Below are 23,243 nucleotides of genomic sequence, written 5' to 3' on the forward strand. Positions count from 1 at the left end.
CAGTCTTGTATCTTTACTTTCTTCCATTGGGTGGGTCCACATCCTGCTTCGGCTCTGGTTAGTTAACATCCACTTTGTGCATCTCGCCCACATCTTTCATCCAACCACCCATTTTCTAACCGTTTCTTCCAGTTCAGGGTCGCGGGGGAGCTGGAGCCTATCCCAGCGAGCAGTGGGCACAAGGCAGGGTACACCCTGGCTGGGACGCCAGTCAATGGCGGGGCACACAGACACAAACACACACTCGCACCAGGGCCAGTTTCCCCAGAAGCCAAACAAGCTGCCAGTATGTCGTTGGACTGGGGGAGGAGACTGGTGCGTCCAGGGGAAACCCACGCGAACATGGGGGGAACATACAACCTCCATGCAGATAGCATCCCTGGTCTGGAGTTGAACCTAGTGCCCCACTTAACCACTTACCACTAATGCTAACTGCAGCTCCACTGTGCTACCTGGTCATACTGTACCTCATATATCCACTGTATATAACGGTATGTGACATATACATACACCAAGTTACTGACTCATGACACTGCAGATCTTTTTTTCTAAACTGAAAACGCCTCAACCATTAAACACAGCAGAACGTTCTTGGATGAATTCTGAATTATTTCATGTGCACTCCGTAGAAATCTACAGAAATCCACAGAAATCACTTGATACTGAAATAGAGTAATGCTCTGGTAAGCCCGAGCTCAGAAATGCTGTATATGCTCTGGCTGTTTGCAACAGAAAACAAATGACATTTGAGCAGGAGAATATCTCTGGAGAGCAAGCAGACTTTACTGGAAGCTAAAGGGCATTGCTTGCATGTAATAGATGTGTTGAGAGAGATGGACCTGAAGAGTAAAACAAAGTGACACTGGAGGGATTTGATAGGAATCGCTGTCTTGCGTGTGATGGCAAAGGCCAGGTCAAGAGGATATTTGGGGATATCAGAGGGAAGATTTAGAACGAACATTGGTAAACTGAATACAGTGTTTGTAACATTGTTATTTCTAAAAGGGTAACATCTCACAATCTTTTCTTTGGGGCTTTCAGGAACCACTGAAATCTTTAATTAAGCTGCTTAGGAGTTTATAGTTTGAAAAGAATGCTGTAGTATGGTTTGCCTGTCTGTTCTATAAATTCAGAGAGACTCAGATGCTAAAAAAGTCCAATTTACAAATACAGAAATTGAAATCGTAACTGCCTTTACGGTAATGTTCCTTCTGACCAATGGAGATTTTACTAGTTTGCTGATTAAAACTGAGTTGAGCATTCCAAATATTGCAGGAGATGCATGAACTCCCTATTTATTTTCTTCTGTTCTTGTGTTATACTTTATTTTTTCTTCTAATACAAGTATAAAGTTTGAATGATATGTGTAAACCCGTAATTTGGGTTTACAGAAACATACGTCACTGTCTCCCCATCTTAACATTTTTAAAGCTTCCTAAAAAAAACCTTTCACATAAACAAAAACGTCCTTTGCATTCTGGCCATGTGAATTGCATCTAGAGGATTACAGCATTTGTCAAACGTAATTACGCTAACTTCGTAATGTAAATAAATTGACTGATGGATTCAAATTGCTTAGCACAGTTCTTCACTAATCCAGGTTATGGATGTCTTCTCCTGTGAAGTGCAAATCCGTTTACTGCTGTGCCTGACTCTGATAAGGTTTGTGGGCTCCGTGGAAAGCTTATCTCTGCCATTCAGCAGCAGAAACTGCGGCAGTTGCTTTTGTGCTTTTCTGGTGTGGCATATTTTAAAGAAGTATTCCATTTTGAGCATCATTATACCATAATTAGTCTAATTAATTAATAGAAACAACTTTTTTGAAAGTAGTGTGCCTCTGTCATAATTTAATATGTGTTATGGTCAGGTGAAACCTGAGCCTTATGTCTGGGTTGGTGTACTGAAGAGGTGATTGAAAGTCCTCTGGTAAGACGATAGGAGTTTCTTGTTCACAGTAGATAGTTTGTTAGTGTGGCTTTGTGAAACAGATTCTGCCCAAAGGCCTCATTTACATGGTCTCCTACATTGGTATGGATTGATAACAGGGAATTGGTGATAGAGTACAAGTATAATGGCATACAATTGTTTTTTGCAAGAGGCTTCGTTTTAAGAAATTAAACATGTACTGTACTGTAAGACAGTAGGGCCTCCTTGCTTTCAGTAGTGCTTAGTCGACTTGCAATTGTGCCCTCTGCTTTAGCAAAAAGCACAGTACTGTTAATTGTATTTTTCTTCATTATAACTAGGATACAGTGCAAAGAAGAGCTGATAACATTTTTATATAATATAATCTGTTCTGTAGTTAGAGGAATTTTGTGGAGCTACAAATTTCACTGTTCGACAATAGTTTTAATCAGAGATTGCAGCTGAGTTTTTAGAAAACAGCTCCCCCCCATATAGTATAGGTATCAGGGTTTTGCAGAAGCTGTCCCATTAAATTTAAGATCACGCAGTGTCTGATATGTTTTAGATAGTCCACTAGAATATAAATGCACAAACTCTCTGATTAAAAATTAGTGTTGTATAAGAGACCTTTTCTCCTGATGGAAAGATCAGACTTCAGTTTTGCTTAATTTTTTCGATTTCGTCAGCAGTATGTTTCTGTACAGCTGTGCACTTGGCTCTTGCAGAGTGTAAAAGTCATTTCTGCGCATAATATTTAGACCAGGTGAGCAGTAAATATTTTTCTTCGTGTTTACAGACCCATGACACCTGATTCCTGCTGCTTGCCTACTCGGTTGTGTCTCTGGCGGCTGTAAGATACTGACTGTATTACTTTTGCTTATCATTTACCCTTCAGTGAGGTGACCTGAATATAGAGTGGGCAGGCTCTTGTGCGTCTTTCTCTTTGACTCTTTGCAGCATCTCTCTCTCTCTGTCTCCCCCTGGCGTCTGGCTGATTGTCGACCTCCTTTCAGGAGCAGATGCTGAGGCAGGCCTGGAATGTTAATGGTGTGGAAGGCCAGGGATGATTTATTAGCTCCTGTTTAAGTTTGGGGGGGAAAAGAGGGCAGCAGGAGGAGACGACTGCATCCCTCAGTCCAGGTGGCTAGTGCTAGATCAGACGAATGAATGAGTTTCTTCAAGGCCTTTACTACTGGGTACTCACGGGGGCTGGGTTTCCATATTCTTGTTCACTATTACACTTGGCCTGAGGATTTACCTGAGCTTGCTGCTGACTCCTATGTGAAATGCTATATGGGCGATGCTGCGATGTTGAGGACGCTTAAACTGCTTTAGGATATTTGAAGAGCGATATATATATATATTAGTTCAGGTGGGTAGCTGCGTCAGCATGCGTAGGCTGCAAAGGAACAAGTAATAGGTTTATTCCATGCTGGAAAAAAAAGAAGAAAGAAAACACAACGTTTCGGCCGTGGCGCCTTCATCAGGACACCTGAAGAAGACTCCACGGCCGAAACGTTGTGTTTTCTTTCTTCTGTTTTTCAGCACGGAATAAACCTATTATTTGATATATATATTATATTATACTTTACTTTTGCTTAATTCAAAGCTGAGAGCTGGCGAATCATTCCTTAGTACGCTGGAGCACTGAAAACCTCAGTCCTGACAGGGGTAGTGACTGATTCCTTTTCAGTGAATGCTTTTCGGATGGGCCTCTTTGGCTTTAGGAACTGGCACTAGACTAGGGGGAGATTGTACTGCCCTCCCCCCACCCCCCTTCTCTTCTCCCCAGCTCTCCTGTCACGTGTCGAGGAGAGGGACTTGCTTTGTTCCCTCGTGTTCTGCTGCTGTTCTCTTCACTCACCCTCCCCGGCGCTCGTGCTCCTCATTAGCTATTTTCGGATTTTTGCTGTTGGAGTTGTTTTTTACCTCCTCCGGGTCTGTACCTCTCCTGTCAGTCTGCAGACATCTGCTTAACGGATTCACCAACGGGCTGCCTCTCTGGGTCTCACTTGCTGTTAGCTGTAAGGTCTCAGAACGTATTAGAACGTATAAGACATCAGTTTATCATAGCATTCTTCAACTGTTGAAAGATTGCAGGGCATCGTTAGCGTGGGTGTGACTTTTCTTTCATTTGGTTGTGTTATTTGTATTATTTGCCAATAGTTAAGCTGTTCGACTGTTCCCATAGAAGGCAGCTTTTATTTGGAAGTGCGTGAATTTTTGTCAGTTTTTCTGGATGTCCTGGATAGATCTGCAAACCAGTCTGAAGTTAACGGGAGCTAAAAGTATTCTTTAAATGTATGTTTGAGCCACATATTTCTTTTGCCAGAAGGGTGATCACTACTATTCTGTCTGTAGAATTTGCGTGTTTCAGTTTCCCCAGAAACGAGAGTAGAACCTTTTTTGTCTTTGTGTTGGACATGTAGTTAACGCATGATATCCGTTTGAACCAATACCAAATTAACGCAAAGCAAGCCAATAATAAAATCCACCACACACAATCATAGGAAATGCAGAACTTCTCATTCTGCAGGCTGTGCCCTTCACTTTGCTTCAAGATCGTATTGGTAATTGACTACATGTCTTGCTGCTCTGTGGTAAATAAGTACATAAATAAGAATGTGACAAGGAAAGGCTGGATTTCGTCTGAAAAGGGCCTCTGGATGTGCTTTTTTTAAAGGTTACTGCTTTCTGTGTCTTGAAAGATAAAACATAATGTCAGCAAAAAATGATTTATGTGTTAGGCATGTAATGGGTTCATTTGTTTTCTTTTGCAGCTGGGGAAAAATGTCATCCTCAGTCCAAAATATATATATATTTTTACAAAGACCTGTATTAAAACATGACTAGTGCAATGTAGATGGCGCTTCTGCGGAATAGCTATAAAAAGCTTGGCCTTATGATTTTTTTTTTTAGCCTGGATGCGAATGACTCCTGCTTTGTCAGTAAGGTGTCTGGAGGAGCATTAAAACTCAGGTTCAATCACGCGACAAAAAAGGATTGAGGCATTGTGGGTCTGTGGGTGGTGTCGATATATTGTAGGGTTATCTCGACTAAACCCTTTTGTGTCTAAAGAAGTATATGTAGGGAAAGGATTCTAAAGGCCTGTCTTCTCATCAATTTACTAGAAAACATAGCTTAATAATTGGGTCGCGTTAGAAAAGAATGCTTGCTTAATTTAAACCATTTAGGTCTTGCAATTTTATGGTTAGTGCTATAGGACATTTCAAGTCGCTGGACTTAATAAATATCTCAAACCTCCATTTTAATTAAGTGAACAGACAGCATTCATTCAGTTTGCTAGTTGGGTCACAGAAAAAAGGAATTATGGGATATTATCCACTTGCTGAACAGTACATTTTCATGCACTAAAAACCATCATGTGCAAAGAGACTGTCAGTTTACTTTTCCATCTTGAATTTCACATTTGCATGTTTTACAACTTAATGTTTTCCTCAGATTAGTGAGCAGACTTAAATTATGTCCTGTAGGGTGTACAGATACTTCATTTGGTAAGCACCAGCATGCATTAGAAAATTTCCGTAATGAAGCACCTGACCCTGCCATTCATAAATAAAATTTGCATTACACTTTACATATCAAGATTTTGGAAGCAGTGATCAGAAATGCTGTAAAATTAATCTCACTTGTGACATTATTTTTAATGAAGGGATATTTTCTATTTTAGGAAATAGTTGGTTTTGTAAATAATTTAGGGAAGAGGCTTAATCCGGCATTGAGCTTCCAGTTCAAGCTGTTCCACTGTATTTTACATGTAGTTTAAGCACAAGGTACTTCTGGAAAGACGCCTGCTGCAATGGTGGTCTGTTGTGCATTAGTGGTGACATTAAAAACATTTGCCTGGTGATAAAAATGTAATTCTGGTTTGTTCTGAATAGTTGTAGACTAAGTTAGGCTGGTGACCCTTAAATTGGTTACTTTCCCTTGTTTACTCTGCCTTTCACATTATGAGGTAGTATAAGCCCAGTTACCCTGTTTGTATCAGACTATTTCCTTGCATTAAGGTAACAAAAAAATTGATGCAGCTCTCCAAGCATAAACAACATCCATCTGAATCCCGCTGTTTGATGTTAACCCCAGTAATGAAAGCTCTCGGATCAATAAATAATTGGATAAATCCGAAGGATGAGATTAAATTTCTTTTATCCATGACTAACGAATCTGCAGTGCATCAGAAAGAAGTGTTACCTGGGCCTTGTGCTCCCGAGCTGGAAATAGCGATTTGCTTCACACATTAGGGATATTCGCAGTTGCTGATGGCTGTATTCTCATATTTGCAAATATCTCTAAGCTAGAAGAGAAAATGTTCCCTTCCCAACCATTTGCCTACATTACATCAGAACAACTATAATAAATAGTTTGTTCATTTGTGTGAAATAGTATTGTATGCGTGTTCACACAAAGCTTGATAAAAGTTATTTTCATTATTCAGAATAACCATTAAGCTAGACTTGAGTTTACCTTTATCCTGGATTTAGTTTTCTATCCCTAGGAAATGTTTAATTCTATCGCCTTAACCTTATCCCACCACACCTCCCACTATCTCATTTATTAGGCAAGGAAATATAGAGGACTTCCACTGATCATTTTCATCATCCTCCACCTCTTTTTCGTGGTCTTAATGTGCTGAGCCTTTAGAAAAAGGGCTAGAAAAAATAGAAAAGGGATTTATGCTGCTCTAATTGTCTTGTTGCTGGAGGCTCAGAGTGTAATTAGCATTCCAGCAGAGAGGCTGTTACTATGGTTCTGGATATTGATGAAACGCAGCGGATGCAAGCGAATTAATTTAAAGGTGCCTGCAGCAATATGTTTTTTTTTGTAATTTTTTTAGCCTTGTGGCTTGTTTTTAAGGTCCAAAAATGAGAAAAGAAAAAGACATTCCGAGGCACGGCGAACCTGATCTTGAAAGAAATGCTAAATCTGTGCACCACAGTTCAAATAAAAGCAGCTCACTTTTATTGTGAGCTCAGGGGATGAAGATAAAATGGAATGAGTTCCAGGCAGCGGTCCTGATCGTATGAAGGTGGAACATCTAACCTCAGGGTTTTTACACTTTCTCTCACTGAGAGAGGCACCCCTCTCTGTTTGAACCCAATATTTTCTTCAGAGGCGGCAGAAAGATGTGGGAAGATGTAGCAGTATCTGAAACGCAAAACCATCGCCATAAAGCATTTGAAAAAATAGTTTGTGAAAGGCCATAGCAATTTGAGTGGATGACACTTGTCTCACAATTTGGATATCCCTGTTTTCAGACCATGTTAATGGAATATCCACAGCATTAATGGACATGCTGCAGATGCTGAAATATTTTAGTATTTTTCAATGTGCTTTGTACCCCACTCTGTCTGTTAAGTGTCATACTGTAGTTGTAGAGTCTGGTTAATACAAACCGGCTGCTAGAGTCATAAAAACGCCTTGTGCAGTGTTTGTTTTTTTGGGGCGAGGTTCTGTGAAGACCTCTCAGAGGGTAAGCATTAGTGGATGGGGGCAAGTAGATGGAACCGCGCAGTGTCGTGGCCCGGCCTCTCTTGCCATGGCGAGCCTGTCACGCACCACGTCACCGCCACACTGAGCCAACACAACAACACGGTTTGGCAGCCGATGTCTGTGGGAGTCCTTAAGGCTACAGCCTCAAAGTGGAATCTCTTCCTGATTGATGATGCGAGAACAGTTCCTCGTCGGCCAGCGATAATGACGGCGCTGCCACCAACGCAAGCCACAACCAAGCGCTGATGTGGACTGTCTCAATTGCATCCCACCAGAACTGACTTGCCCTGGTTTTGGTTACAGAGGGAAGGGCAGAAATGCAAAAGTACATTGTGATTGTGCCTTGTGTAGCACAGTCAGCAAACTGTCGTGAATTACTTGAGTGCCTTATAATTTAACTAAACAAAATACGGCTATGTCGACCTCAAGGTTTAAGCCTTTGTATTTGAAGAATATGTTTCTGGAACCTTTTTATAAAAGGATCTGTGAGGTCAGAGTATATACACAAACTTGTGGGTGTGTGGAGAACAGACTGCCTTAGATTTAGATTAACTCACAGAGACGAAATGACAGGGCTTTCAGGTGAATCCGGTAGATGACAATAGACTCTACTCACTTGTAACTTCTCTTGTTTTTGTCCATTATTAGACATGCATTCCTCGTCTGTGCTGTGCAATAAATAAAAAAAAGACCTTAATTAATGTGTGGGTACTGCATTTTCTGAAAGTGCGTGGGAGTAGTGTGCAGGGAAGGTTTAATGTGGCACAATAAATGGCTTTTATAATTTTTCATATTTATGGAAGAAGGGAAAGTCTTATTCAGATCTGCCTGAATTGCCTTAGAAATCCTTTTGTTTCAGTGAGTCTTTGTAGCTAGTAGTGATTATTCAGTTTGCTTCCTTGGGCTGGAATAAAAGTGTCTGTGTGCACCTACATGGTAAGGGAGAGCCCCTGATTTTATTATTGTTGTAAAACTAGTTAATGAGTACATTCCACCCATGATGTAAGTTATTTGCCATGACCATCAGTCTCAATGTACTTGTGAAGCAAAGGTCACACCTAGGTGAATGCCAGGTGTGTGATGTTATTTTCTCCGAGGTCTGGCTGTGTAGCATATGCAGCACATCGGTGTCTTCCAGAACAGCTGCGCCAAGCTTGGCTGCATGTTTTTTAGCTCCGACTCGGGCTGTGGAATCTCCTGAAGCATGCTTTTCCAGCCCATGCATCCTCTGCCCATCCCAAGGGAGTAAGTACTGCTTTTCCTGAAGGCCGTACCCTTTGAGTGAACCTTGTGCTCATCCCTGTCTACTTTTCACCCTAGAATCCATTTTCTCATGTGTTGCTCCACTAACAGAGGGACAGTACAGTAGCCTGTGCTGCAGAGATGGCCTATGCAATTTAGGCCTCCAAAGGAACGTTATTGGGTATACCGTCTAAAGACTGGATGAAGAGTGCACTGGTGGTTTGCACGGTTACTATCAGGTCCCGAAAATGATGCCTTTAACGTGTTGCACTGTGCTACACAGCCCTTCTTCAGTTGCGTCTCTCACTCACACCTTAGAGTCCTTTTTGTCCACAGTGCCCTGCTGTTTTACATGTAGACTGGCATTCATAAAAAACAGAAATCCCTTGGAGATTCTAATAAAGAACTGGGATACACAGATGGTATTGTGGTGCAGTTCGAAATGAAGAGAAAATGGTGACAGCCTTTTTATCTGGAACTTAGCATAGCAGGTGGGAGTAACCACTCCGGTGGGAGTACTGGCACTCACTGCTCCAGTTTTCTGAGATGTTCTGTCATATTAGGAGCTCATCTTCCTAAACGAGTCTCGCTGTTCCCTCTGTCCTCCCTCACCTAGGGAGGGAGCAGTTTCAGCCTCACCGTGCTGTTAATGGAGTGCCAGTGCTTGCGAGTCGCCCCTCAGCAGCTCATGTGGAGGGTGTCCCCGCTCATCAGAACAGTTTCTGAATAGTAATCAGTGCTTCAGTCACTGGCTGTGTCGCAGAACTGACCAATCTTTTACCTCCTCTATTTTACCCATAAGCCCTCGTTCCCTCCCCCCCCCCCCCCCAAACTGCATTGCCTGTTTTGATGCATTAGTGCTGCTTTACAGTTGTAGCAGAATGGTGGTCAGGAAGAGGTCTGTCTGAGCCAAATGTTGATTTCTGAAAAGAATAGTGCAATAAAAGTGGTTGTGGGTTAGTGTTAAGAGTCCTAGTTTGTAGTGTACACACGGAGGATGAAGTGCCTGTGGACAGCCCTGAGGTGCCTCTCTGCCGTTGTACAGCACCTGTTTCTAGCTAACCACAGGCCAAGACGGAGGCTATTAACTTGGCTGAGGAGTGTCACTGCGCTGAGAGAGAAACCACACCACACACACTACAGGTGTGCACGTTTGTGCTTCTTGAAGCAGTTGATCAGACTTTTTTTTTTATTCATGATGGTTTCTCAAATTAGTTTTATCTCCCATGTTATATATAATGTCATCTATGCCTTCAAATACTAATCAGACTACTTTACCATGATTAAGTAGCTGCATTGATACGAAGTTATACACAAAACAATCCTGAGCCGTGGATATTGAGGTACTCATGTAATATTTTTTTTTGCTTAAGTTCTTGCAAATGGGAATGGCTGTAAGTGACAGTTAAAATTACAATGTTTGAGTTTTATTTGGCGGTGTGGTACAACTTCATTATCAATTTTTTCATGTTGAATGCCCTAATGAAATTTCACACCCACTAAATTTAATTGCAAACGAAGACTCATCAGGCTAGGCAAGGGAATGATTAGCTGTATTGAGATGTGCTCTACGTATGAAAATTACAAAAGCCAGCATACTCAGTGTTGGGCATGGATGTTGAGGGTCTGTTCTTCTGAATGACCAGCCACTTCACGATCTAGGGTTCGGCTTTCCATTTTCTTAAGACAAAAAGCACAGTTGTTCCTTTCAACCCATTTATAATTTGTAAATGTATTGTCAAGGTGCAAGAAATTTGCTGCAGCAAAACCTTTCTGTTACAGAAGAAAAGTTGCAGTCACGGACATTGAAAGTCGCAACGATTGACGTTTTGCCAAGAATAATTTCATAAAAATCTTTTTTTTTTTACATTGCATCTATTATCGAAATGAAATTGGGCATTTTTTAAAGGAAAGGCTTAAGAATAAACGTTTAATTTTTATTGTCCCCATACCTTTGAAGAGTACATTGGGAGTAATGCCAAAAATTGAGTAAGAAATTGTTGACTGATCCTAGACAAAACAATTACATATTTCAGCTGGCAAGAACCAGGAGTAACGTGTATCAAGTGTAGTGTTCTAAGCGTCTTGTATTTTCAGTTTTTACCAAAACATTTTTTTCTAATATTATATGCATCTATTAGGCTTTCTTGTTTTAACTAATTTAATCACTTTTTCACACTTCTGACTTCTGCCCTTCTGCTTGCGTCCTCCTCTCCAACAGTATTATTCTTCTCAATTGTATAACTGTACTGTGAAGTTGTCTCTTCAGTGCTGCAGTACTTTACTTAAACCACATTTGTTTTCTCTCTCGCTTGTTAAACACAAGCTAATTAGCAAACAAAATTGGCAGTTTATCTTGGTTGTGGATACTGATGTAGTTCCTCACTAATTAGTTTGGCAATCATGTTAAAAAGTATGAAAATCAAGATATACATCCCATATGGGTAATTCACGTTAAATGCATTTTAATGAAGATGGATACAGCACAACTATGAAATGAAACATCTGTGAGGGTTACTTTAAAAAAAAAATCACATAAACAGCTTGGAATGCATACTCCTGTTATGACATTTTCCATAAATGACAGCTCTTGTTTCAGAATAAATTATAGACATTTTCTGCCTAATGTTTTTAATGCATATTTTAAATCTTTATGCACGTAACACTGTTTAGTGTAAATTAAGATGCACTGAGATTGACTCGGGTGATGGAATGCTTTTTTTAAGAATGCTATTACAATTGTCAAGCATCCCTAAAATAACAAAGAAGTTTGTTTCATTCTCTTAAGAAATTCAGTTAGAATTGTTTAAATAGCAATCTTTTGTCTACACTGTTTAGGAAACATCTGCAATTTTTAACTACCAGCTGATGAGAATTTTCCCCCTGCCCCTGATGGTGATCAACCGTGCTATCATACAGCTCTTAAAGGCACTCTTCATTAAAATTTTATTAGTGAACCTGAGAAAGGGAGAGTTGTTTGCATTTACAATTTACATCTCCTACATCTGTGAAATCACCTTCAATACTCACCGATTATAGTTAGCTCTAAAAAAGGACAGTTGTTTTCGAATGTCTTTAATTCAAACCACTGTGGTCACCTTGAATAGCATCTTCATGGTTTGTAATGGTAATTGCATAGAGACTCTAAAAAATGCATAATAAAAGAAGCATTATTTGGAAGCAGAACTCAAATTGATTTGTGGTTAGCTGTTTGATGGTTAGGAAGGCCATGCGCCAGTCTGCATGACCAAGTTCAAACCCACATTAAGTGTGTCTGAATAATGGATGAACAAAGTATTGAATGAATAGACTCCTTAATGGCTTCTGTGTGCTTGCAGATTGCGATAAACTTGCTTAAGAAAAAGTACTGAGTTACTGATCGCAGTGGAATTGCAGAGAAAGAATAGGTGCTGGTGAATTTTTGCACAGGACAGGGTGGTGTTCAACATGTCATGATGACAGCAGAGAAAAACAAAGTCTTTGGTTTGAAAGGAACATTTACGAGGAAATGACACTGCTTAGAGAGAATAAGACACATGCAACTTTGACGTTGCATTCAAGTGTCTCCCCTTTCTTGTACCTGCACATACACCATAACTGATGTTGCATTTGGGGAATCTGTCCATACTGCAGCTGTGTACGTGTGTGAGCATATTGACTATATAAAAGTGATTTATGCAGAGTTCAAGGGGAAAAAGTTCTTGTTTCAGGATGTTTTGGGTCAAGGAGTTAGCCATAGTGTCACAATGGGCTAAATATTTAATGGGCTTTTTTCCACTGAGATCTGCCTTATTTTCTCCTTTAATGTAATAAAAAAGGGACTTCTGACGTCTGCTGTACTGATGGTGTCGGTGCATAATGGCTGCCATCCTTCTCTCGTGTGTCTGATGCACGTCAGTAGTGGATTAAGTGGGTCACCATCTCTGTGTAAAGTGCTTTGGGATGATTATCACTTAACAAATATAAGGAAAATTCTTATAAGATTAGTGGCACGTTTGTGCATGTCTTAAGATTTCCACTATCGATTGAAGGGATTTCATTGAGAAGGATATGTGTGAAGTGATCTTTTACCCTCCTGATCCCTCTAAGTAAAATGTCCATGCGTGTGATTTTGCAATACAGTCTGAAGAGATTTTCAATTGGTGTTTTCATAATATAAAGAAATACAGCTCACAGCCGAAGAAGGCTCCACGGCCGAAACGTTGTGTTTTCTTTCTTCTCTTTTCAGCATGGAATAAACCTATTACTTGTTCCTAAAAGAACGTTAGCCTAGTGGCAAATGCTTTAGGTGTTGTGTCCTGTATTTCTTTGTCTATTGAAGTGTGTTTTGTAGATAACAGCCTCTGTGGTGCAGACATAAAGAGAACACGGATAAAACGGGTGAATGGTATTCTGTAAAGAATTCTCATGTCAAATGTTCCACTCTGTTCTAGGGCTACTCAGTAGGACGGGAGCACTGTCTAGTGAGATGGTGGTCCTCTGTTTTAATAAACTGGGTTTGCCCCCAGGCCAGTCTCATGAAATCCCTGATTGCTTTCTTTGTTAACTAAGTAAATGAAGAAACTAATTCCCTAGCTATACTGAGTGGTGGAGGGGAGTTAGCCCAGCCCTGGGAGGACTCCATCTGGCCTATGTTCAGTCAGTTTGCTCCCTGTTTGCTTAGGAGTCTATCTGCCATCTGGGACAGAAGAACAGCTTGTGATGTACACTTGGACTTTGTAATGTGCCAAAACCATTTCTTGCAAGTGTCTTTAAATAGTTTCATATTTTAAATGATTTCTAAAAATTATCTACAGCACGGATATCGTGGAGTCCTTTCCTCTTAATTAGGATGTGGAGATTGCTGGAACAGTAACGATTGTTTTAAAAGTGTTACTGAAAAATAAACGGCAAAAACTTTTAGCCCTAAAAATGTGTTCAGGCTTGATTTTGTTTTTGCTTCATCGGGTTCAAGAAGTGCTTCATCCATCACAACTTTTAAGTTCTAGGATTGGTTTTCCATTTGTTTGTTTTTCCCCTATTATCACTTCATTTGTAGTGGTTACTATATGGTGAATTATTGAGGTGTGACCAGTTGAAATACCTGAAACTAATGCCTTCTCTTGTTTTCCCAATGCGTTGAATGCAGTACAGTAAAAAAAAAAGTCTACAGATTTTTATGGGTTGTCTGCTCTTAATTCTGGGTGTTTTATGTATTTGATTGTAATGACAGTGTATATAGCAACTGTAAATATTATTGCCAAGACAGTAAAGCATTTGCTGTCTCACTTAAACAGTTGCTTAAATCTTATCAAGGGTGCCTTACAGAATTGCTTAAAACCTTTTGAAGAAAACTGAAGCATAAAAGTTCATATACAAGCCTGTTTAATACCACTGTTTTTTATTACAGAGTGCTCATTGTTTGTCTTCCAACTCAAGAATTTAACAAGGGCTACATTTCAGTTATTTCTGCTAATTCCCTGTGATTTATATTTTATTTAGCTATAGACTGATGTCAACACCATTAAACGCCTTTGGACAATATGACATAATTTATATGTTCATCAGACAATTACAGATCAATGGAAGAATACTGCAGTTAGTTGAGGTCTGAAGGTTTATTGTCCATAATATTGTAAACCAAATTAAGTTACTACTTAGACTCTAAAAAGCAAATATATATGTTAGCTTGTCTTGCGTCCGTGGAACTAGTATTTTAAGCACACTTTTCCTGCCTTTGAAAAATGCAGGGGATTTGCCTTAATTCCGTTTTTTTAAATGACTGGCAATGAGCAGCTCCTCGTGTTGTGTTAGGTGTTTATTAATTACCACCATGGTTATGTACTGTGCTGTAATTATACATGGTCCCATAAGGCAGTTTCTTTTTTTCAATAAAACTTTCAGAATCATTTCTCTGACCATTTTTCTGCTCAGACCCTCTGAGGTGCTGGTAGATATTTTGGGTTATCATCCAACGGAACATACGGCATCATCTTAAATGTTTTTTTTTTTAAGGATTAGGATCCTTGAAGGCGTGAAAGTGCCAGAGTGACTAGAAGGGAGGCAGCCGATGGTTATACGTTTGGCCTGACATTACACCACCTGCATCGTGGGTTCTGATCGCCAGACCACTGATCTTGATGCAAAAAAAAAAGTGTCTGTGTATAAAGAGCAACAGTGCCAGTCTTCGAATGGTTGGTTTGGGTTAGTTGAGATGCTCTGTTGAGCTGTGCTGTCACAGTATGCGTTTGAAGAGATGCAGGTGCCAGCAGAGTGTTGCCTGTTAGACCAGCAGGGACAGTGCTCTTTCCCTGGCCACCACAGTCTGCAGGAAGGGCTGTGCACTTATCTACAAGCACGGGGGGGGGGCTGCTCAAATCACATTTGGCTCAATTCTGCTGCCTTTTCTTAGATTGCCATAAGGTAGATGTTGGTTTGTCCATCCATCCATTCCCACTCAACAGTTGAATAACCATTTTCTGGAAATGTCCTGTCAGTATTGTGCCAGTCTATAGTCCGCTGTGCTGAAAATGAAATTAGTCTTGCTGCAGTGAGAGGTCTGCTGTTAGGCCCCAAGAACAGTTAGAGCTGTAAGACACTTTGTAGCTGTTCTCAGCCAGATTACATTCTTTTACTAGGGCTGAAAAGGTTAGCTTGCAAAGAAGAGAGAGAAAATGTTTCTGTGCGTGTTTGAATACTTTGTACGTGCTGCAGTGAGCCGTTGGAAAAGGAAGCTATTGTTCTATATGTTTCACGTGTGGAGTGTCACTTTCTTTAGATGGGGTGGTGAGCTGTCAGTGGGAAGTATGATATTCCCAAGACTGAGGTGTTGAATGTCGAGGCAGTCTGAAATACCTTCTCCGCAGTCGTGAAGAAAGGTTCTTATTGTGATAACCTCGAGCTGGCTTTTGTCCTCTGGAGAGCTTCAGGGAAGAGGAACAGATTTTATTTTAATTGCTCAGGGAGAGAGAGTGCTACTACTTGGCTTCAGAACAGCTAAATTTGTCCCTTCAGAAACTGGTGGGGGAAAAAAAGGAGCATCAGAACTGATTTGTGATGACCTTCCTCAGTTTTCTATTTAAAACATCTTAACTTGCAGCTGTGACACAGCTTCTACCAGATTCATGTCTCAAGCATGTATGTTGCTTTTTGTCAGTAGCCACTGTTATTATGTAGCAAGGAACCAATTATAAGATGTCAAGGATGCTCCAAGAGGAAATCATTTGTGACAGAGATGAGTGAAAAACTCTTTAAAGGTTAACACCATTCCATTCATTTTTTTTACAATATCTCACAGTGTAATAACAGCAGTCTGGAAGGAAATAATGATTATATTTGTTTGTTTCTCGAGGAAGCTGGGTTTCTCGACAAAAAGCTTCTTTTTTTTTAAATTCATCTTAATTTTCTGAGTTGTATAAAGTTGATTGGCCTCCAGTGAGACACAGAGGGTGTGCTCTCTTGAGTGGGTCTGCCACCACAATGTCATATTGATTAAATTTCTGCAAGCTGGCGAAATGAGATCCGTCAATGGTAGAAGTCACGTGTGCCCATATTCCTTTACTTCTGGAGTGAGTCATATTCAGATTCTAGGATTCTTGAAGGAGCTGTTGCAGAGCGAAGCTGAAATGAGAAATTTCACACACTAACAGATAAAGGAAGGCTGCCCTGTTAACGGTTGGTGAAATGAAGCGCTATTTGGGTGGATTAATGGGGAGATGAAGAAAGAAATATAATACACAGCTAGTAGATATACTTTACTCCATTAGCACTAAAGGCAGGAATGAGAACAAGCCCTTTAGCTCTTCAGTTCTGCTTGGGTTTTAATTTGCATATAACAATAGAATTATGTGGTTTTAAAATCTTCTGAATCACATTTTACTGTGCATCAAACTTTTTTGATTGTTTTTTTCCTGTTTTAAAAGCCATAACTACCTAATGTAAAACACTTTTCATTATAACTCGCATCGTTCATGTTGGGAATTACTTCTAATTAGTCCATTTTCAGCCTTGTCTGAAGCATCTCTGGTCTTCTTGCTTTTGTCAGAAGTAAGATTAGTATTCTTTCATGTTCTTTCAAGAGAGGACTTGTGGAATGACACCATATTTTGGCGTTTTGAGTACAAATGAAAACTCAAAAAGCATAAAATCAATACAGTAAAACACTGCTCATACTGTAGTGTGATTCATTCCTTGAACAGCAAATGAAGGTCAGTGTTTCGGTTTGCAGATATGCCTGAGGAGGGTAGTTTACAGATTCTAATGCTGACCTTCAGGTGCTGCTTTGTAGTTGAGTGAGGAAACTTGTGAAGCACAGTAGTGATGTTTCTCTATCAAATTGTATGCCGAGTGCTGTGTATCGGAGTGCTCTGAAGATACATTGAAGTAACACGCAGCGGGACTTTTTACGGGTATTTATTTTTAAACAAAGGCAGGTTTAAAATATTGTGTGAGAGAGCCACATTCATTTGTTAAGTTTTTTTTCTATATTTCACTCATGCCAGGCTGATATCACCAGCGTCGGTCGTGTCCTCCTTTCTTCATCTGTCTGTATAAGCTTGTGACCAGCGGCTCACTTCACCACGTGTGTCCCTACAGTCACTGGGCCCCCTGGCTATGTTACTGATCTCCAGGAGCTTGAGATGGTATAAAAAGTGGATTGTGCGCAGAGATGGGTGGGGACTTTTTCACATGCTGGTTTTCTGTGCACGAACTGGAAGTGTAGGCTCTTCTTTGTGGGACAAATTGGAGTAATCTGGTTGCTGGGTAATCTCTGCTGGAGGACGCAACGCCCTCGGGCGTCCACAAATCAAAATAATATGGGATGAGATTATTCCGAAGCTCTTAAATGTTGCTCTTTCATATTCTCTGCAGAGCTTTGATTGTTCCATAAGGCCGTGTTCTGAAAACAGTTTCTTGTGTCCTCAGGCTATCCAGGAGGATACCCTACCACAGCTCCCACTTATACACCCAATCTCTACCAGACTGGAAGCCCAGGATACCCCCCAGGTAAGACCAGTAGCAACAATGCATATGTTATACAGTGCCAACACTTCCCTTAAAGCCTTCCTCCAAGGCCCAAGGCTTATGTCAGGTTCAGGCATTTATTATCTTGATCATCTCGTGTAAAGCCTGCAGTGCTTTCCGAGTCTTTTCCATCTCTGTTCTCCTGTGTTAACTGTGCCTGTTCTGTAGTTTTGTAAAAGTGCACTAGATTAATTTTATGTACAGAACTTTCAAGGGTTTTACCTTTTTTTTTGTTTTTTTTTTACAGCAGAAAAGCACTGCAGTGGTGTCCAATGATAATGCAGAAGTGTTTTGGGGTTGTTTGACTAATTGCTCAGTTCGAAGCAGAAAGAAAATAGAACAGTGAAGTAATTCATCTTCGTACGGGGCTCAAAGATAAACGTCATTCTTTCTTTGTTCAAAGCTGTTGGAAAGTAAAAGATGAGTAGATGTCCTAAATTGTTTGGGAACTAGCAAGCTAAGGTTGTTACATAATCACTAATATTTTTTAATCAAGCCACGGTGATACATTCTATGAAAATTGTTGTTAAAAAACATCCCCAGAATACTTCAGCATGCAACCAGAAAATGTGTAAGAGGGCATGATGAATTGCACTGGTATTCTGATAATTTGTGGCATGATGTATACTACACATGCAGCAGTTATGGTATAGCCGATTTCTACTGTATTCATATTGAAAAACATGAATAGTTTTCATATTGAAAACTATTTGTAACTGAAATTGTTTCACAACATTTAAAAAAAAATGTAATTCAAGTGTTTGAGTCTTTTAACTTTGAAAATCTGTGCGTCTCTGTTTTGTTATGGTTCTAGTACACATGTGTTTTTCACAGCTTTCATCAAAATCTGGATGACAGGTTTAAATTACTTATCCATTTTCAAGGCATTGTTTCATTAGACAAAAGTATTTTTACCAAACTACGTTTCCAGTTTGTACCAGTAATCTTTCATACACCTATTCAAACATTAATGCCTTGAGGGCTTTTTCCACAATTTTTTTCAGAGAAACAACTCATTTCATCTGCGTTAAGGGCCTTTAATACAGACACCTTTTTTAAAACACAGTAATGTTTACTTTGTTAGTCAAAGGATGAGTTTTCCTGGATTAACCTGGAAGAAAATTCAGCAAAGAAAGTAATTCAGAGCGTTACTAGCATCTCTAGAGTTGAAACAATCTTGAAACAATTCCTGAGGTGAAGCTTGAGATAATCAAGATGAGAGAAAAATTCGAAATGACTCAACAGTTTGATGTGAAAATGGAGTTGTTTCATGCTAATTTGTTATACAACATGAGGATGTGAAATAAAATCGACACACCTGTCTACTTGCTGTAATCTGCTGATGTGACAGGTGTTTTGTGGCTCAGTCTTGGACAAATTTAGGAATAGTGTCTCTGTAAAAGGGAGAGAGATATTATCTTGAGGGTTTATATTAAAATAACTTCATGGACTAGGTATTTTTCTGTAATCTTAATTACTTAATGGAGTTTGAAGTGGAATTTCCTGCTTTTAAGGCTCTAATTCATTTTTAATTGAAAAGTAGCTGTGAAAGCCGAAGGACTGTGACCACCCTCAAGCACTGGGCCTGCTAATGGGATACGTTACAGAAAGCCTAATGTAACTCGTTACTCAAGGCTTGGCAGTAAAACTCCATTTGGTCTTACAGATGCATTAAAATGGTTTCAGTTAATGTAATAGCTAATTTTGTGGCAATTAAGAGCTCAGGTAGAAAGAAAATTAAGATTTGTGACATTGATGAATTGGGTTAGGTACGCTTACTGAAACTTTTGAAATGTATGTGCTTTATACAGGTAGTTCTACTCACTTAAAACTGTAAGTGGGAAAAAAATACATTTGTATTCATTCATCCCGTAGTGTTAAAACACCGCCTTGGTTGGGGAATATCCATCTTTTCCAAGTTACATGTAGGGAATAAAAGAGGGCCAGTTAGTTGAATTGATCCGAGCGTGGTGATAGCAATACCAGCTGCCATATCATCCTGCAACTTGCAACAGACAGCCCACTGAAGCTCAGCAGATGTGAGCCTGGTCAGTACCTGGATGGGAGACCTCCTGGGGAAAAACTAAGGTTGCTGCTGGAAGAGGTGTTAGTGGGGCCAGCAGGGGGCGCTCACTCTGCGGTCTGTGTGGGTCCTAATGCCCCAGTATAGTGACGGGGATACTATACTGTAAAAAGACACAGTCAGATGAGACGTAAAACCAAGGTCCTGACTCTCTGTGGTCATTTGAAATCCCAGGGCATTTCTCGAAAAGAGTAGGGGTGTAACCCCAGTGTCCTGGCCAAATTTCCCATTGGCCCTTACCAATCATGGCCCATCTATGAATTGGCTACATTACTGCTCTCCTCCCCATTGAGAGCTGATGTGTGGTGAGCGTTCTGGCGCACTAAGGCTGCCGTCGCATCATCCAGGTGGGGCTGCACATTGGTGGTGGTGGAGGGGAGTCCGGAGTCCCCATGACCTATTCTTGTTATTAATACCAAATTCGCGGGTTCGATCGCAGCCAGCACAGAGCTGGATACAGGCCAACATGTTTTTCTTCTTTAACCAAGTACCGTGTACGCCAGAACAGCGGCATGGCTGCCTCACAGCTCGAAGTCTCAGAGTTCCATTCCGGTCTGGATCTCCTGTCTGAACAGAATTTGCATGTTCTCTCCAAGTTTGTCTTGGCTTTTGCTTGGACTTCGTTTTTTTTCACCTCCCAGGGACATGCAAGTTAACTGCTCCGAATTACTCTGGGTGCGAGGGGTGGAAGTTTCAAGGGGAATTAATGCTTAGTGGCGTTTGTTCCCACTTCAACCAGTTCTCTTGGTGAGACTGTAGAAAAATAGAACCAGATAAGTGCAATGGGACCATATGGACTCATCCTTTCTCCTGACCTCTCAGAAGATGGATTTCCGAGCCAATATATTGAAAACTTTGGTGAGAACTGGATTACTGTTCACAGCAATGACGTGAACGAGGAGGCAGTCTGCATGTAACTGATTGTCGTGTGTTAATTCATAGTGGTGATCATACTCTTGTCCAAAAGCTTATATTCTCGGAAATTATGGTCATCTTAAAATGTGGTGGATGCCTCCTTTATGGAGAAGGATAAAATGATCAGTTCTGTCCTTTTCTTCCTCATGTGACATCTACACTGCCCTTTATTCAAAGTCATTCTTGTATTAAGCCTGGAAAGATGTTAGTTTGTGATCAACAGAGATGAAGGATTTTCAGATTTCCCTCACCCGAAGAGCACACAACCTGCGATAAATGCCTGAGAGAAATAAAAACATTTCATCAACTGATTCGATTTACTGAGTTTGAAATTGCCAATTGTGCTCTGTGTAACTCACTAAAGCAAAGTAATTTGACTGCATTTCTTATTGCTGTAGCTGCACCAGGAAAGTGTTTGCTTTAAGGATCTCTTAAGCTTGGACAGACAGTGCTGTTTGTCCCTAATAATGTTAATGTGGACACAGCAGGAAGAAAATGCTGCACTGACACATCTACATTTAGCAATATACCTCTCAAGACGAAGGTTTTAAGCACAAAAGACCAGTGGCGTTATCATTAACTTAATTTCTCCCATCTGCCTCTGCCTTTTTTGAAATTGCATGAATTTGCAGAATATTCATTTTGAGAGGGTATTGCCCTTGTTTTATCCGTGTTGGACAGTGTTTGTTGGTTTTAATTGAAGTAGATCCACATCAGGTTGTTGTAAGCTAATCATAATAATTTAAGAGGAAGTGACTTGTATCAGCTGAGGATCAACACCTTGGTTCACAATTGTTTAATGCTCATTGAGCCAAGAAGACCTATTTTGCATTTTTAAGAAAATGGAAAAAAACATTCAGAAAGTATTTCATTTATGAATTTGAAGATTAGAATACTGCTGCTGCTTAAGATTCTGTCCTTGATTCAAAATTGCCTTTTATGCATAATTTACTCTTGCTCAGAAGAAGGAACATTGATTATTTGTGTGCATCATGGGAGTCCAGTATGATTATCTAAAACACTCAATTTCAAAGGATTTTATTTTTGCTAAGCTACTATTGTTTCAGAGTGCAGATCTCATTACTGTATGTTTTGTGTGAAGTTGTTAGTTCAGGTTGGAAATTAAATTATTATGTGCTTCTGTGCTGTGCACAATAGTGACCTCAAAGCATATACAGTAGGTTCTGTATGATACTCTTCCTAGCATAGAAAATAATAAATAATTAATAAAGGTCTTCCTTCAGAGACTTCAGCATAGTTCGGTATGCTGTAACATCCCAGGGTGTGTGAGAAAGAGTTGTGTTAGTTGTAGGGATTCCAAAATGCGTACATTTAAGTGTGACTCTGAGGACCAAATTAGAGAAAACATCCTCACAAAGACTGTCTCCTGAGAAATGGGCATTACAAAGAGCAATAGGGATATCCTCGTAAAATTTTTATGTTACACATAGTGTCTTCTTTAAAATCTTAATATGGCCGAACTATTTGTTTTGGCTCTGTTTTCACCATATGCCAGTTTTTTTTGCAAGTACAGTGTTAAAATAGGATGCCCGTCATTGCAAGGTTCTCACAATTAGAGAAGTACGAAGGTGTGTGTACATCTTTGCAGGTGTCTGTTTTACATAGGCGCTTGTACTGAATGCCGTGTGCTGTGCTTGCTTTTGAGAGAGTAGGGTTTAAACCCCTGGAGCCTCATATGAAGACAACAGGCACATTGCCTCTGTGGGCAGGTGTAGTAGGAATGCACCCCAGGCGCCCTCTGGTGGTTGTACAGACATTTAACAACTATTCACTTAATGCAGCTGCAGATTAACTCTTTATTGTAAAAAATACTGCTTGTTTTTTTTCTGAGGCCCCTTTCAATTGAATCTGAAATTCTTTATAGATGTCTTTATTGATCCTTAAATCTGACCTGAAACATGTATCGGGAGATGAGCCTAATGCGGCATATTTATACTCACGCTTTTAGTCTTTATTTTCTGGTGCCTTTTACAATATGTACCCTACATGTAAACATAAGGAGGGAGGTATTTCCTATAAATACTGACAGATTTCCTTTAAACAAAGCGTTTTTTTTTGTTCTTCTGTAAAACACTTAACCGAACGAGGGACACTGCGGAGCGTAATCACTGCGTCACCAGCAATGATGAGTGCCACTGCGGTGTGCATTGTGCTCAGCTTGTTTTGCGCTGTTGGGAACGTGCCCGAGACTGGGACTGTGTGCGAGCTGAGCCTGTGCCCGGCGTGAGCATCATCCTTCTGCGTGGAATCGGTCACTGAGTGGGCGGAGGGGGCGGGCGCGATGATTGATCTCGTCGGGTCTGCGGTACAGACGGGGCTAGCAGGCACCTTGAGCTCCTCCTGCAGTTCCCCTGCGGCTTTACCTCTCTATAGGTTATCTGCATATTGCCTTAGCAGGGGGGTGTGTGTCAGACTGAAGGTCAGCCATATCTTCAAGGGCTCTTTCCTCCCACGCAGAAAAAGATCTTTATGCTATTTTTGGGGGGGGGGGGGTCTGGGCTGCGGCTCGTTGTCCCCCCCAGACTTGAGTGGTCTCGTTTTTTCCCACACACTTAGTCTTTAA

At 40.4% G+C, this 23,243-nt stretch overlaps 1 protein-coding gene across 5 annotated transcripts in view; it reads left to right on the plus strand.

Moving 5' to 3' along the window:
- The window catches only part of fam168a (family with sequence similarity 168 member A), a 64,768-nt gene that overhangs the window by 28,328 nt on the left and 13,197 nt on the right, over positions 1-23,243 (plus strand). For all 5 annotated transcript variants that reach the window (XM_088639131.1, XM_088639133.1, XM_088639129.1 and 2 more), the window contains one exon: positions 17,563-17,643. In XM_088639131.1, the coding sequence (XP_088495257.1) occupies positions 17,563-17,643 (81 nt within the window). The remainder of the gene's footprint in view (positions 1-17,562; positions 17,644-23,243) is intronic.

This window comes from Lepisosteus platostomus, chromosome 7 (assembly GCF_059453375.1).
Source record: "Lepisosteus platostomus isolate fLepPlt1 chromosome 7, fLepPlt1.hap1, whole genome shotgun sequence".
NCBI lineage: Eukaryota > Metazoa > Chordata > Actinopteri > Semionotiformes > Lepisosteidae > Lepisosteus > Lepisosteus platostomus.